Source organism: Lutra lutra, chromosome 5, assembly GCF_902655055.1.
Source record: "Lutra lutra chromosome 5, mLutLut1.2, whole genome shotgun sequence".
Lineage (NCBI taxonomy): Eukaryota > Metazoa > Chordata > Mammalia > Carnivora > Mustelidae > Lutra > Lutra lutra.
Window position 1 is genome coordinate 66,199,012 of NC_062282.1, and position 15,871 is coordinate 66,214,882.

General features: G+C 37.2%; 1 protein-coding gene across 9 annotated transcripts in view; it reads left to right on the plus strand.

Annotated features, from left to right (window-relative positions):
• Positions 1–15,871, plus strand: part of NSD1 (nuclear receptor binding SET domain protein 1) — a 154,843-nt gene that overhangs the window by 94,632 nt on the left and 44,340 nt on the right. For all 9 annotated transcript variants that reach the window (XM_047731419.1, XM_047731423.1, XM_047731425.1 and 6 more), the window contains 3 exons: positions 9,117–9,241; positions 12,613–12,883; positions 14,091–14,200. In XM_047731419.1, the coding sequence (XP_047587375.1) occupies positions 9,117–9,241; positions 12,613–12,883; positions 14,091–14,200 (506 nt within the window). The remainder of the gene's footprint in view (positions 1–9,116; positions 9,242–12,612; positions 12,884–14,090; positions 14,201–15,871) is intronic.

Genomic DNA, 15,871 nt, shown 5'->3' on the forward strand with positions numbered 1-15,871 from the left:
ACTGTTTATATATTTAGAAGCAGAATTGCTGGGTCATTTTGTAATTATGTATGTAAAACTTTTGAAGAACTGCCAGAATGTTTTGCCAAAGCTCTTTTGACATTTTACATTCCTATTTGCAATATATAAGGGTTCCAGTTTCTCTACCTCTTTAATCACACCTATTTTAAATAGCTGTCCTAGTAGTGTCATGAGGTATTTCATTATTGTGCTTTGATTTGCATTTCCCTGCTGGCTGTTAATATTAAGCATCTCTTCATGTATTTAGTGGTCTTACTTAAATCTTTTGCAGAAGCGTCTGTCTAGATCCTTTGCCTATTTTTTGATTGGACTGTTTGTCTTTTTATTATTTAATTTAAGAATTCTTTACTTCGTGTAGATCTAAGTATTATTGGATATGAATTGTAAATATTCCATTTAATGGGTTTACCATTTCCATTTTTGATTACATATTTTGAAGCGCAAGTGGTTTTAATTTGGATGAAGTCTAGTTTGTGTTTTCCTTGGTTGCTTGGGCTTTTGGTGTCATGTTTGAGTAACCATTGCTTATTCCAGTTGTCTCAGCACCATTTGTGTTAAAAAGTATATTATTTTTCCATTGAATGGTCTTGGTATCTTAGCTGAAAATCATTTGACCATAAATGTGATGATTCATTTCAGCCTTCAACTCCTTTCTTTTCGTGTGTATATATATGTCTTGTCTTTATGTCAGTGCCACAAAGTCTTAATTACACTGTTTGTACAGTAATTATTATAATTTTGAAATTAGAAAGTATTGAGTCCTTCAACTTTGTTTCCAAGATTGTTTGGCTTTTCTGGATCTTTTGCATTTCCATTTTAATTTTAGGAACAATGTGTTAATTGCTGCAAAAATTCCAGCTGGGATTTTGATGAGGGTTGTACTGGATCTGTATATCAGTTTGGGCAGTGTTGCCATAGTTAACAATATTAAGTTTACTCTAAACTGTACACAAGGAATGGCTTTCATTAATTAAGTTTTGTTTCATTTATTTCAATGATGTTTTGTAGTTTTCTGTGTATAAATCTTATGCTGCTTTTATTCAGTTTATTCCTAAGTATTTTACTGTTTTTTTAAAAAATTTTATTCAGGTCGCCTGGGTGGCTCAGTGGGTTAAGCCGCTGCCTTCGGCTCCGGTCATGATCTCAGGGTCCTGGGATCGAGCCCCGCATCAGGCTCTCTGCTCAGCAGGGAGCCTGCTTCCCTCTCTCTCTCTGCCTGCCTCTCCGTCTACTTGTGATCTCTCTTTGTCAAATAAATAAATAAAATCTTTTAAAAAAATTTATTCATTTTTGATCCTGTTATAAGTGAAATCATTTCCTTAATTTCATTCTTAGGTTGCTCTTTGCAACTATACAGAGATATAGTTGGTATTTGTGTATTGATTTCGCATGTTGCAACCTTCCTGAACCCATTTTTTTTAGTTGATTGTTTTCTTGTGAATTCCTTAGGATTTTCTTCGTACATGATCATGTCATCAACTAATAAAGATGGTTTTACTTCATCCTTTCTAATCTGGATGTCTTTTATTTTTATTTTTTCTTGCCTGATTCCCAGCTAAAGCCTCCAGTGCAGTGTTAAGCATAAGTGGAGTGAACAGGCATTCTTGTCTTGCTCCTGATCTTAGGGAGAAAGCATCTAATCTTTTACCGTTAACTGTGGTATTAGCTATGACTTTGAAAGACGGCCTTTCAGGTTGAGAACGTTCCCTTATATACTTTGTTTGTTAAACGGTTTTTCTGTGTCTGTTGAGATAATCATTCCTTCTTACTCCCTTTATTCTGTTAACATGATGTATTAATTACATTGATTGATTTTCTTATGGGAGCTGCAAATCCTTAGGAGGACCAGTCACAGCTTCTCAAGGACTTATTGCTCCCTTTCTGCTTTGTGCCAAAGCACCTTTCCTTGTGGTCTTCTGGAGGTTTGGACAATGGTGTACTTTTGCTTCATTGTGACTCTGAGGAAAAGAGTCCTTTGGGGCACTAGTTTATTCCTCAGGGCACTAGTTAATTCTCTTTTAAACTTCTACCCCTTATACTTCAGTAGGATCACAAAAAAGCCTTCAGGACAAAATCCATTGCAGTGCTGTATTTATTTCTCTGCGCTATTCCTTTGTGTTTGGTTTGTAGTTCTAAACAGTCTTGTCAGTGCTTTGCTGACAAATCTTTTAAAACACTTTATACAGGGGCTTTTGGGTGGCTAGGTTGTTAAGCTTCTGTCTTTGGCTCAGGTCATGATCCCAGGTTGCTGGAATCAAGTCCCACGTCAGGCTCCCTGCTCAGCAGGAAGCCTGCTTCTCCCTCTCCCACTCCCTCTTAAATAAATAAAATTTAAAAAAATTTTTATACAGCATTTTATTTGTTTTCAGAGGAGGTTGGACTCAGTAACTTAACTATTATTATGAAGAGATGTTTGGATTTTTGCTTTTTTTACCCCCTTCCTTTAACATTTTGCTTCTGAGATTTCAGACTTAGGAAAGTAGAGGTATGACAAGAACTGATAATGTGTAGTGAGGAGTGATATTGATGTTAGTACCGTAGTCCTTTAGGAAAATTCACCATTTTGAGGAAAAAAATAAAGTTTTGTAATTAGTCTTAAAAAGACTTAACTTTTGGGGTGCATGTGTGGCTCAGTGGGTTAAAGCCTCTGCCTTCGGCTCAGGTCATGATCCCAGTGTCCTGGGATCGAGCCCCGCATCGGGCTCTCTGCTTAGCAGGGAGCCTGCTTCCTCCTCTCTCTCTCTACCTGCCTCTCTGCTTACTTGTGATCTCTGTCTGTCAAATAAATAAACAAAATCTTAAAAAAAAAAAAAAGACTTAAAAAAATAAACTTTATTCAATATAATTGAATATAGTCAACTTTATATACCATAGGTTCATACATTTTATTTTATTTATTTTTTGAAAGATTTTATTTATTTATTTGTCACAGAGAGAGAGAGAGAGAGCACAAGCAGGCAGAGTGGCAGGCAGAGGCAGAGAGAGAAGCAGGCTCCCTGCTGAGCAAGGAGCTCGACCTGGGACTTGATCCCAGGACCCTGATACCATGACATGAGCTGAAGGCAGTGGCTTAACCGACTGAGCCACCCAGGCGTCCCAAGGTTCATACATTTTAAGTGCATAAGGAGGTGATTTTTAGTGAATTTGTTGAGTTGTGCAACCACCCCCATAAATGAGTTTTAGAACATTTCTTCTATCCAGTAAGATTCTTCTGTCCCATTTATAGTTGGTCTGTTTGTACTCCCAGCCCAGCAACCACTAATCCACCACTACCCCCACTCCCATTAGCCTTTTCTGGACATGTCGTATTAATGGAATCATATAGTATATGACCTTTTGTGTCTTGCTCTTTTCATTTAGCACAATGTTTCTGGTTTTGTGATTTATCCATATTCTGGCATATATCAATATTTTGTTTTTTATTGCTGGATAGTATTCAGGGTACAGAAAACCACACTTTATGTACCTGTTCTTCAGTTGGTGAACAGCTGGGGTTGATTTAACTTTTTGGATATTTTATTATTTTAACTGGTTTATGTACACACTGTAGTCTAAAAAGATACTGCTAAACTTTCCTATCCATTCTTTACAGTAGGTCTTGGCTCTGTGCTAGGAGTTGATGTGTATTTGCCAAGAAATTTAATCATGGTCATATTTTGGCTCTTGCTCTGTGCCATGAATTGAGGTTTGCATGATTTACTCATCTCTCCATTTTGTTATTTTCCACCTTTTAATATTTCCCTTTAGTATCCAAAAGGTCATGTTCCCCTTTCATTCTTGATACTCTGTTTATGTTAATTTGGCAAGCCACTTCCTTTTGGCCATTTGTAGAGTAATTGGATATAGTGAGTTCTCTGGGTTCTTTCTTTCTTTTTTTTTCTTTTTTTTTTAAAGATTTTATTTATTTATTTGACAGAGAGAGATCACAAGTAGGCAGAGAGGCAGGCAGAGAGAGAGGAAGGGAAGCAGGCTTCCTGCTGAGCAGTGAGCCCGACGCGGGACTCGATCCCAGGACCCTGGGATCATGACCTGAGCCGAAGGCAGCGGCTTAACCCACTGAGCCACCCAGGCGCCCCTTCTCTGGGTTCTTTCAACTCAAAAGTAGTTTTAGTGGATGAGCATTCTAGTTTAGGTGAGAACATAGATGGGAGTAGGGAGTTTCGGGAGTAGGTGTAGTTGAAGAGGGCAAGAAAATGGAAACTCAGGAACAGCTGGAGACTTTGGGTTTTAAGTCATTCAGTTGTGACCAGGGTGTTTTCATTTACACTGTGTTACCCTATTGTACATTTAAGAGGGGGAATTGGTAATCTTTTTCTTAAAAGGACAAATAGTAAGTATTTTAAGCTTTGTAAGCCATACTGTCTTCTGTTAACTCAACTCTTTGTGACACAAAAGCAGACATAAGCCATTGGTAAATAAATGAGCGTGGTTGTATTCCAGTAAAACTTTATTTACTAAAATAGTCCCACTGGTAGTTTGCCAAACCCTAAACCTTTAAAGGATTGTTTGATACAGTGTTGGTGAGGAGAAATGCATGTACTTGTGTGGTTTTTATTGTTTGTTTGTTTTGTTTCTTTTTTTCCTTTCTTTTTTTTTTGGTGAGCAAAAGCAAAGTGATAGTACAAAGCTCCCGAGGAGAGAGGGGACCCAAGAGGGTTGCCTGCAATGTATGTATTTGTGCAGGAACCTAGTAGTATGTCAGATACAGTTTTTACATTAATTTCCAGTATTTTGTGCTCTTCGTTGATTTTCTTGTGGATCATAAGGAAGTAAAGAACTAAAGGACTAAAATTTAGTCTGAGAACTTACTTGGTGAGAGAAGTAAACCCAGAGACAGAATGGGGACAGTAGCTTCAGGAGGAAATGGAGGGGACAGATTAGCCCATGGAATCTTCTAAGAAGACAGAGAACATAACCTGTCTGGGACTGAGGTCTAATTAATGTGGGGAGGTAGTGATGGATGTGGCTGTGTGGGGTGCAGTAGGATAAGGGATATGATGATGTGATAGCATAGGGATCTGTTTTAGTAAAAAGAACCCAGTGGTTTTGAAGCATGGAGAGTTTTTGGTTGGAATCATGGCCTTGCCACTTAAGTAATGGACTAACTTGAGTGGGCTTAGGCAAGATACTTTCCTCTTCAAGCCTGTTACTTTTTTTTAAGAAATTCATTTTTTTAAGTAATCTGTACACCCAATGTGGGGATCAGGCTTAGAACCCTGAGATCAAGAGTTGCATGCTGTACTAACTGAGCCAGCCAGGCACCTCTCAGTTACATTTTTTATAAAATGATGATGTCATCACTTACCTTGAAGTAAAGATTAGAAATTAATGAATGTTAAATGGCTGAACTGTGACTTGCATGCACATAGTAAACCCATGTTATTCCGTATCATTTCTTTGGTCTTATTTGTGTTTAAAAATGTCATTGGTGGGGGCACCTGGGTGGCTCAGTGAGTTAAAGCCTCTGCCTTCGGCTCAGGTCGTGATCCCAGGGTCCTGGGTTCGAGCCCTACATCAGGCTCTCTGCTCAGTGGGGAGCCTGCCTCCTCCTCTCTCTCTCTACCTGCCTCTGTGCCTACTTGTGATCTCTGTCTGTCAAATAAATAAATAAAATCTTTAAAAAATGTAAAAAAATGTCATTGGTGGGTACCTGGGTGGCTTAGTGGGTTAAGCCTCTGCCTTCAGCTCAGGTCATGGTCTCAGGGTCCTGGGATCGATGCCCGCACTGGGCTCTCTCTGCTCAGCAGGGAGCCTGCTTCCCTTTCTCTCTGTTGCCTGCCTCTCAGCCTACTTGTGATTTCTCTCTCTGTCAAATAAGTAAATAAATAATTCTTTAAAAAAAAATCATTGGTGTTTGAAAATTTAGATGCTATCTAATAGGGCTTTATTAAAGGCATAATCTATTTGCTTCAGAGCATAAAATTGCTAACCATTAACTGTCACAGGTACAGATACATATATACTTATTTCAGAATGTATTTTAGCTTATTTCTTTTCTCCAAGAGAGATTTTTTTTTTAAGATTTTATTTATTTATTTCTCAGAGAGAGAGAGAGAGAGAGAGAGAGCACAAGCAGGCAGAGTGGCAGAGAGAGGCAGAGAGAGAAGCAGGCTCCCCGCTGAGCAAGGAGCCCTATGCAGGACTCGATCTCAGGACCCTGGGATCATGACTTGAGCCGAAGGCAGCGGCTTAACCCAAGCACCCCCAAGAGAGAGATTTTTAAACATTATTATTTGAGGGGAACATTTTAAGTCATTATTTGGCTGGTGGTTTTAATTTCTTTTGAAATACTTACTTGGGAAAAACTCACCAGCTTGGATCACTTACAGGTGTATTGTCTAAAACTGAGGAGTTAGAAAAATTGCATTGGTTGAAGGGTTTAACAAGCCTCGTAATTATATTGGGAGCTCTGTAGGTATATAATTTTGATAACTATTTCAGCCTCTACCATTAACTTTCTGTTTTTATTTTATTTTATTTTTTTTAAGAATTTATTTATTCATTTGACAGACAGAGATCACAAGTAAGCAGAGAGGCAGGCAGAGAGAGAGAGAGAGGAGGAAGCAGGCTCCCTGCCTAGCAGAGAGCCCGATGTGGGACTCGATCCCAGGACCCTGAGATCATGACCTGAGCCGAAGGCAGAGGCTTAACCCACTGAGCCACCCACGCGCCCGACTTTCTTTTTTTTATTAATACTTTATTTTTTTTAGAGCTGTTTTAGGTGTGTAGCAAAATTGAGGAGAAGGCACAGAGTTTTTCTGTATACCCTGTCCACACACATGCACAACCTTCCCCTGTTACCAATGTCCACTGCTGGAGTGGTACATTTGTTAAAATTGATGCATCTACATTGGCACATTGTAATCACCCTAAGTCCACAGTTTATCTTAGGGTTCACTCTTAGTGTTGTATATTCTTTGGCTTTGGACAAATATATGATGACATGTGTTCATGATTATGTTATCATACAGAGTATTTTCACTGCCGTAAAAATCCTCTGTGTTCTGCGTATCTAGCCCTTTCTCCCTCCATGTGCATGTCCTCCGACTTTACCCCCTGGTAACTACTTCTTGGAAGGCAGCTATGCTCACCACTATACCACCAACGCTACTTCTTATGGTCTTCGTAGTTTTGCCTTTTCCGAAATGTATATATGTAATCATACAGTATTTATATATCCTTTTCACATTGGATTTTTTCACCTGGTAATATACATTTAAGTGTTCTCCATGTCTTTTCATGGTTTTATACCTCATATCTTTTTAGTGTTGAATAATGTTCTCTTGTCTGTACATACCACAGTTTATCAATTCCTGTGTCTTGGTGGCTTCCAACTTTTGATAATTATGAATAAAGCTGCTTTAAAAACCCATGTCAAGGTTTTTAGGTGAATATAAGTTTTCAACTCCTTTTATATTAGATTTAAATAGTTAAACTAAGTAATATGTTACTACTATTTATTACTACGAAATTACAGTAGTTAGAAAAAAATTATTTTTCATATCTCATCCTAACAAAATTCTATGGCTTTTTTCCATAGTAAAAGCCTTTGCCAAGTTTACTGTGCCTGTGATTTGACCATTTCCTTTTGTTCACAACTTATGCATTTCTTTGAAAGAACACTAGTATTCCTCATTCAACTGAGGCAGAAATAGTTCCTCTGAGGTCATTGTCTCATGAAGTACTTATTGTTTCCTGGGGAGAATTTATCCTACATTCTGTATGCATTAGGTTTTGCTCCCAAAGACCTTATAAAATGAGTATACCATGTTAAACTGGACAAAGTTTTATTGGGAAATTATAATAGGTGTTTATTTTACAATTAACTCAAAGAAAAATGGTATGATACTTAGAAATTTGACCATAAAAGATGACAATTTTTTTCTCAAAAGATACCCTGAACTCTGTTTGTTTGTTTTTTTAAGATTGTATTTTTTTATTTGACAGACAATAAGAGAGGGAGCACAGCAGGGGGATTGGGAGAGGGAGAAGCAGGCTTCCCGCTGAGCAAAGAGTCTGATGGAGGGCTCAATCCCAAGACCATGGGATCATGACCTGAGCCAAAGGCAGATGATTAACGACTGAGCCACCCAGGCGCCCCTGAACTTTGTATTTTTATCTTATTTTCTGCCTTTGGCATACATGCCACATACTCTTTATGTCATTGAGGTAATGGTATACATATAATTATAGTTTTTAATGATTCTATTAAGATCTATTCCTCAGTTTTCTAACGTGAAACTCCTATCACAACTATGATATGAAGTGTGTGTAAAGTGCTTTTGAAATTCACACGGTAATACTGATAAGGTAAATATTGTATCTGAATTCTGTCTAGTATTCTACATAATCTAGAGAGATGTTATTAAAATAATTTATGGTATATTTTATGAATTTGCTTTATTTAGACTTTATTAAAGATTTTATTTATTAAGATTTTATTTATTTGACAGAGATCACAAGTAGGCAGAGAGGCAGGCAGTGGGGTGAGGGGAAGTAGGCTCCCCGCTGAGCAGAGCCAGATATGGGGCTTGATCCCAGGACCCTGAGATCATGACCTGAGCCGAAGGCAGAGGCTCAACCCACTGAGCTGCCCAGGTAGCCCGATTTTATTTACTTACTAGAGAGAGAGAACACTAGGCGGGGGTTAGGCACAGCGAGCGGGAGAAGTGGACTCCCCCTGAGCAGGGACCCTGATGCAGGGCTCAATCCCAGGACCCTGGGATCATGACTAGGCCGAAGGCAGATGCTTAACCAACTGAGTCACCCAGGCTCCCCTAGACTATATTTTAATGTTAGCTCTATCAGTCACTATGAGACACGAGTTAGTTTCAGTTTAATCTTTTTTTTTTTTAAACCTTTTCCTTAACTTCACATGGTCTGTGTATATGTGTATAGAGCAACAGAAGTTGCTCTCAGTCTCCCCTCTCAGCTTCTGCATATGATAAACCATAGGAAATCACTTTTAGCGTCTTGGATCTTAAGCAGAGTGATTTTGAGAATTTCCCATCTCTGTACCTTTGAGAGTGCAGGGATGGTTTCATGAAAGCAATGGGCTCTCCTCTAACAGCTAAAACTCGTTTCTCCTCTTTTAGCTGTGCGGTCAGAGAAGAAACGCCTTAGGAAGCCAAGCAAGTGGCTTCTGGAGTATACAGAAGAATATGATCAGATATTTGCTCCTAAGAAAAAACAAAAGAAGGTGCAGGAACAGGTGCACAAGGTATGTTCCAACATTTTCAACAGTCTTTTCATCAGTACTTTTAGGATATTGCAGTTTTGCCTTTAATATCCTTTTTTGTCTGCATGGGACAATAATTTCCTTAACTGGGATCTTGCTTTTTCCATTTTTTACCTCTAGCTTTTGGTACTACTTAGAATATACATGAAAGTATAAATGACTGTATGCACTGTGTGTAGTATGTGTATGCATAAATTTTTTTCCTCCCTTTGCTTTTAGAGAGTAATGATTTAGGAATATTATTATGACAAAATATTAAAATCATAGAACATAAAATATGGTAGGATAATTTTTTATTTTTATTTTTTAAGATTTACTTATTTGAGAGAGAAATAGCATGGAGGGGAGGGCCCGAAGGAGAGGGAAAGAGAGTCTGAAGCAGACTCCGTGCTGAACACGGAGCCCCATGTGGGGCTTGATCTCACAACCCGAGATCATGACCTGAGCCCAAACCAAGAAACAGAGGCTCACCTGACTGTACCACCACAGCAACCCAGGAGTGTAATTTTTTAAACAAAGGTTATTGATAACTTATTTGCCTTATTTTTAATTCAGTTCTTTTGTTTTGAATTTTTATTTAATCTCTACACTACTCTAAATCTTTATTTAATCTCTGGGGCTCAAACTCATGACCCTGAGATCAGCAGTTTGCACATACTTGCAACTGAGCCAGCCAGGCACCCCTTAATTCAGTTTTTTTTTAGGCTCACTTATTTATTTTTTTTTAAAGATTTTATTTATTTATTTGGCAGAGAGAGAGATCCACAAGTAAGCAGATAGGCAGGCAGAGAGAGAGAGAGGAGGAAGCAGTCTCCCTGCAGAGCAGAGATAGGCTCACTTATTTTTAAAGTAAATTAGAGACATTTTACCTTCTATGCTTAAATAATATGCATCTCTAAAAAACAGAACATTTTCCTTCATAAATGATTTAACTTTATTGCATCTTATAAGATTAGTTCATCTAATAACAACAAATCCATATTTAGATCACTTGCTCTCTAATCTTTACATTTGGTTTATTCATTTTAGGACTGCACATTATATCTGTTTGTTAACATTTTTTAAATTTCTTTAAATCTAGAACAGTCCCCTTTTTTTCATGACCCTATCTAACCAATGAGAATAATACCTTTACAGGATCCCCTTTCTAGATTTGTATGATGGCTTCCTCATATATTTCACTAAACTCTTCTCTGTCTTCCTTGTTATGTGGAAAATATAACTAACAATTTGATGGATTCAATTTGAACAGTTTCAGCTAGATTAAATTATAGGTGCTATTGTGTTGTATATTGCACGACATTAGAAGTTATCCATAGTTCTGATTTCCTTCTTTTAAGTCATTTTGCTCCCTTTGATCAAGAAGTAATATGTGGAATACCCGGGTGGCTCAGTTGAGCATCTGACTCTTGGTTTCAGCTCAGGTGATGATCTCAGAATCCTGGGATCAGGCCCTGCATTGGGTACCGTGCTCAGCACAGTCTTATTTTTTTGCCTCTCTCCCTTTCCCCTGCTCACAGGCTCTCTCTGACTCTAAAACAAATCAAATCAAATCAATAAAATCTTTTTTTTTTAAAGATTTTATTTATTTATTTACAGACAGAGATCATAAGTAGGCAGAGAGGCAGGCAGAGAGAGAGGGGGGGAAGCAGGCTCCCCAGAGAGCCCAATGCGGGGCTCGATCCCAGGACCCTGAGATCATGACCTGAGCCGAAGGCAGAGAGGCCTTAACCCACTGAGCCACCCAGGTGCCCCACAATAAATAAAATCTTTAAAATAGCAACAATGAAGCAGTATGTATGTAATTACTTTGGCTTCATAAGAATGTCTTTTTTCTCTAACCATCATTTCCCTAATGTTTTTTTTTTAAATATCAGTCAAAGATTTCTTGCCTGTATCAATAATTTCATTAGGGGTTACAAAATGAAAACTTTCAGATTATTTCTTCTACTTTTATTAGCTAGCGATCTCTTTTATTAACTGAACACTTTATTGTCTTGATATATATGAAAGAAGCATAAATGCTTATTTCTTTCCTTAATTTACTAACTTAACATTGGGAATTCATTATTAGCTGCTTTATTGGTGACATATTAGGAAATCTTTTTGTGGGTGGGGTGGGTTATCATATGGTCTTTTTTTTTTTTTTTAAGATTTTATTTATTTATTTGACAGACAGAGATCACAAGTAGGCTGAGAGGCAGGCAGAGAGAGAGGTGGATGCAGGCTCCCTGCTGAGCAGAGAGCCCAATGTGGGTCTCGATCCCAGGACACTGGGATCATGACCTGAGCAGAAAGGCAGAGGCCTTAACCCACTGAGCCACCCAGGTGCCCCGGGTTATCATATGGTCTTTTTTTTTTTTTTTTTTTTAAAGATTTTTTTTTTTTAATTTATTATTTATTTGACAGAGAGAGAGATCACAAGTAGACGGAGAGGCAGGCAGAGAGAGAGAGAGAGAGGGAAGCAGGCTTCTCGCTGAGCAGAGAGCCCGATGCGGGACTCGATCCCAGGACCCTGAGATCATGACCCGAGCCGAAGGCAGCGGCTTAACCCACTGAGCCACCCAGGCGCCCCATGGTCTTAATGAACTTTTACAGCTTTAGTATATCTCAACTGCATTTTTTCCCTTTTAAAAAAATTTTTAAAAATTAAAATTGTGTAAAATATACATAACAAAATTTGTAATTTAAACACTGTTATGTGTACAGCTCTTTGTCATTAAGTATATTCACATTGTTGTGAACCATCACCACCATCCATCATCTCTAGAATTTTTTCATGTTCCCAAACTAAAACTCTACCTATTACAAAAGTAACCTCCCAGTTTACGCTTCCCTCAGCTTCTGGCAACCACTATTCTGTTTTCTTTTCCTCCTCCTCTTTCTTCTTCTTCTTCTTTTTTTTTTTTTTTTTTTTTTTTTTTTCTTTCTTTTTTGAGAGAGAGTGACTGCGTGCACACATGCATGTTGGGTAGAGGAAGGGCACAGGGTGAGAGAATCTTAAAGCAGGCTCCATGCCTAGCACAGAGCCCAGTGTGGTGCTTGGTCTTATGACCCTGAGATCATAACCTGAGCCAAAATCAAGAATCAGATGCTTAACTAACTGAGCCATCCATGCTCCTCCCCCATTCTATTTCTGTCTTTATGAATTTTATTATTCTAGGTTAACCTCATATATGTAGAATCATAAAATATTTGTCTTTTTGTGTATGGCTTATTTCACTTAGTGATATCTTCAAGATTCATCCGTGTTGTAGCATGTCAGAATTTCATTTTTAAGTGCATTATTCTTTTTGAAACTGAAATTATAGCAACTTTGTTCTATGGATTCTACATTTATTTTTTTGCTTCAGGTAAGTTCCCGCTGTGAAGAGGAAAGCCTTTTAGCCCGATGTCGATCTAGTGCTCAGAACAAGCAGGTGGATGAGAATTCTTTGATTTCAACCAAAGAAGAGCCTCCAGTTCTTGAAAGGGAGGCTCCATTTTTGGAAGGGCCCTTGGCTCACTCAGAACTTGGAGGTGGACATGCTGAGTTGCCACAGCTGACCTTGTCTGTGCCTGTGGCTCCGGAAGTCTCTCCACGGCCTGCCCTTGAGTCTGAGGAATTGCTAGTTAAAACACCAGGTAAGATGGGAATGGGGTCTCAGAATGTAGGTAGATATGATTTTAGCATGTTGTGATAAAAAGCCAATAGTGAATCTGTACAGCAAGTTACCCACTTTTGTCCTGGGAAATCCTGAAAGTGTCAGCTAACTGAATATAGTTAATGATCACGAATTAGTGGGACACTGTCCTTAAGATATGTTTTAAAAACAACTCTCCTTACTCCATTGTTACTTGTTATGATTGCTGATCAACCACCATGTGAGTCAACACTCAGGTTAGCAGGGTTTGTGGGAAGGGCACTACATACTAATAAACACATGAAACTTACGCTTCAGATAAATTGGCTCTATCAGTTTTCGTATTACTTAAGAAATTGTTTAACCTCTGAACTTGTTTCCTCTTTTATAAAATGGACATCATAATGCAGTTTACCCGATACATTGTAAGTAGCTAAATGTAAATATTCCCTTATGAAGTTAATTACCAGTTGCTTTTCACTTTATTATTCTTTATATACATGTCACCTGGTGTAAGTTGAATCTAAACATACTGTCTCTAATTTACCTTCTGACTCTCAAACATTGTAGTCACCCAAAGAAAATTTTGCATATAACTTTTTTTATATTCCCAACAATAGCTTGTGATGATATTTCTCTTATTTAAAAAATGAGAGTATCCCAGTCGTGTTTATTAATCAAGTAAGACAGAATCAGAAAGACTAAAAATAGTACAGATAGTTACTATTTCATAATTTAGCATGTACTAAACTCTGTTATTAGGCTCTTGTATATAATTCTTAAGAACAGTCCTACAAAGTAAATGTGTTTTGTTTATTTAGGAGCAGAATAAAAATTCTGATCCTGGTTCTATCATGCCTGGAATTCAGGGTCTACTCCACCTCACTTCTCCTTTGTCCTTACTACCAGTTAATTATTATAAAGATAGTTCTGCCCTTTTGATTTCCCCCTTAGTCTTTTCATGATACACACACACAGAGACATAAGAACATTTTCAGATTAGTTTGTGTCTGTATTGAGAATTGTTTTCCTATTTTTTATGTTAACTAATATTTTAGAATAAATAAATACATTCTGATATATCCTGCTCCTCACCAGAAGATGATGAGGAAAACATAAAAAACATTTTTCTGTGGCATATAGATTTTTTAAAAATTAGTTTATGTCTAGTTTCTAAATCATCTAATGAAAAGATACATACATTTCAGGAAATTATGAAAGTAAACGTCAGAGAAAACCAACTAAGAAACTTCTCGAATCCAATGATTTGGACCCTGGATTTATGCCCAAGAAAGGGGATCTTGGCCTTTCTAAAAAGGTATGTTATTTTTGTCAATTCTAAAATATGATTTAACCATATGTAAATATGGGATTTTAAAAACAAATCTTTTAGTAATGCTTAGCAATATGGATGCGTACATACATAGAAATAAGAGAATCGCAGAATATATTCCTTGGGTCTAAGAGATCCTATATTGAGAAGCTGTTCTGCATTTGTATGGACATGTGTATCAGTTCATTTTAGATGTTCTTTTCAAATGAAAATAAAAAGAGCTTATAAGATTGAGTACAGTGTGTGTTTGTTTCTTTTCTGGGATTAAAACTCTTACCTGCTTTCTACTTCTTTCTCTGTGAGCCACTAACCTACTCTTATCCCATTCCCCTGTCTGCATAACACCTCAGAAAAGACTCAGCTTAGTTATAACCAGGCAGAAACATTTGAACTTAAGTTTTTGAGTTTGCAGACATGGTTTTTATTGGCCAAGAAGGCATCACTAAATAGTAGATGGAAATAGAAGGTTATTTTCCTGGATATAATTTTTAAGAATCCTCCTATTGCCCATATGTGTGAGGAGTAACTTAGGGTAAGTGTTAGAAATTCAGTTGTTAGGATGCACAGATTTCTTTTAAAGAAAAATTTTAATAGGAAAAATACAGATTGTAATCAGATAAAAAATAGTGTTTTTGGACTTCTTTCATTAGCTATAACAGGCTTATGTCATTTAATCCTATATTGAGGATCCTAGTTTTTGCTTTTATGAGTTATTCACCCAGCTGGATTAGCATGTAATTGTAAAACTCAGTTTATTTGTGTTTTTATACCTCATTTAAAAAGTCTGCATTATATTCTTTAATTCTTTCATTCTTCTCAAAGTCCATTTCCTGAGACATGTCCCGGTGAGACTGTGATAGTTTCTTTCTGCACTGCTTTCTCTCCTAACTTTGTCTTATTCAAATCTTAGCCACTTGTAAGGGACCCGGAAACTGATTCATCACAATATTTTGAGCATGGAAATAACATTTGCTATCAGGTGATAAGTTTAGTAGTATTATACAAGGCGAATTATGTAAAGCTGTTGCATTAATGCTACAGTCTGAGGTAATGACACATTTTAAAGAAAATCAGCATTTGGGTCAGTTTAGAGAATGATATTATTTTTACCTGTTTTGTTGAGATAAAATTGACATGCATAAGTTAATGATTTGATTAATGGATATAGTGAACATTTGGACATTCACTGCTATATTTTAGCTTGTTTCAATCACAAAATTTGGGGACTTTACAGTAAGAATAACATCTCTTGACTTTTTGTGGCCACTAAATTTTGTTTAACATTCCTGCTGAAGAATATATTTATTGTAGAAGACATTTTATTGGACTGAAACTAATTCATACAAGCATTACTAGTAGGGGAGTGAAATGTGTAGGAAATTACTCTTGATGTCTGAGTGTTTTCTTTTGAGATTTAATCTTGCTTTCATTTATATTAATCTATAGCCAATTAAATCAGAAAGATAATTCCATGATTCAGAGCTTTCTGGTATATGTGCTGCTGGAGTGAGCACTGATTCAGAGCTTTTTAATATTTAGAGTTCATCAAGTAAATAAGTCTTTGTAAAATCTAATGGCTATAAATGCAGTTTTAAGAAGATAGATTTTAAATGCAGGGTGGTATGGAATAGAGCTGAGATGCTGGGTCTCTGGGAA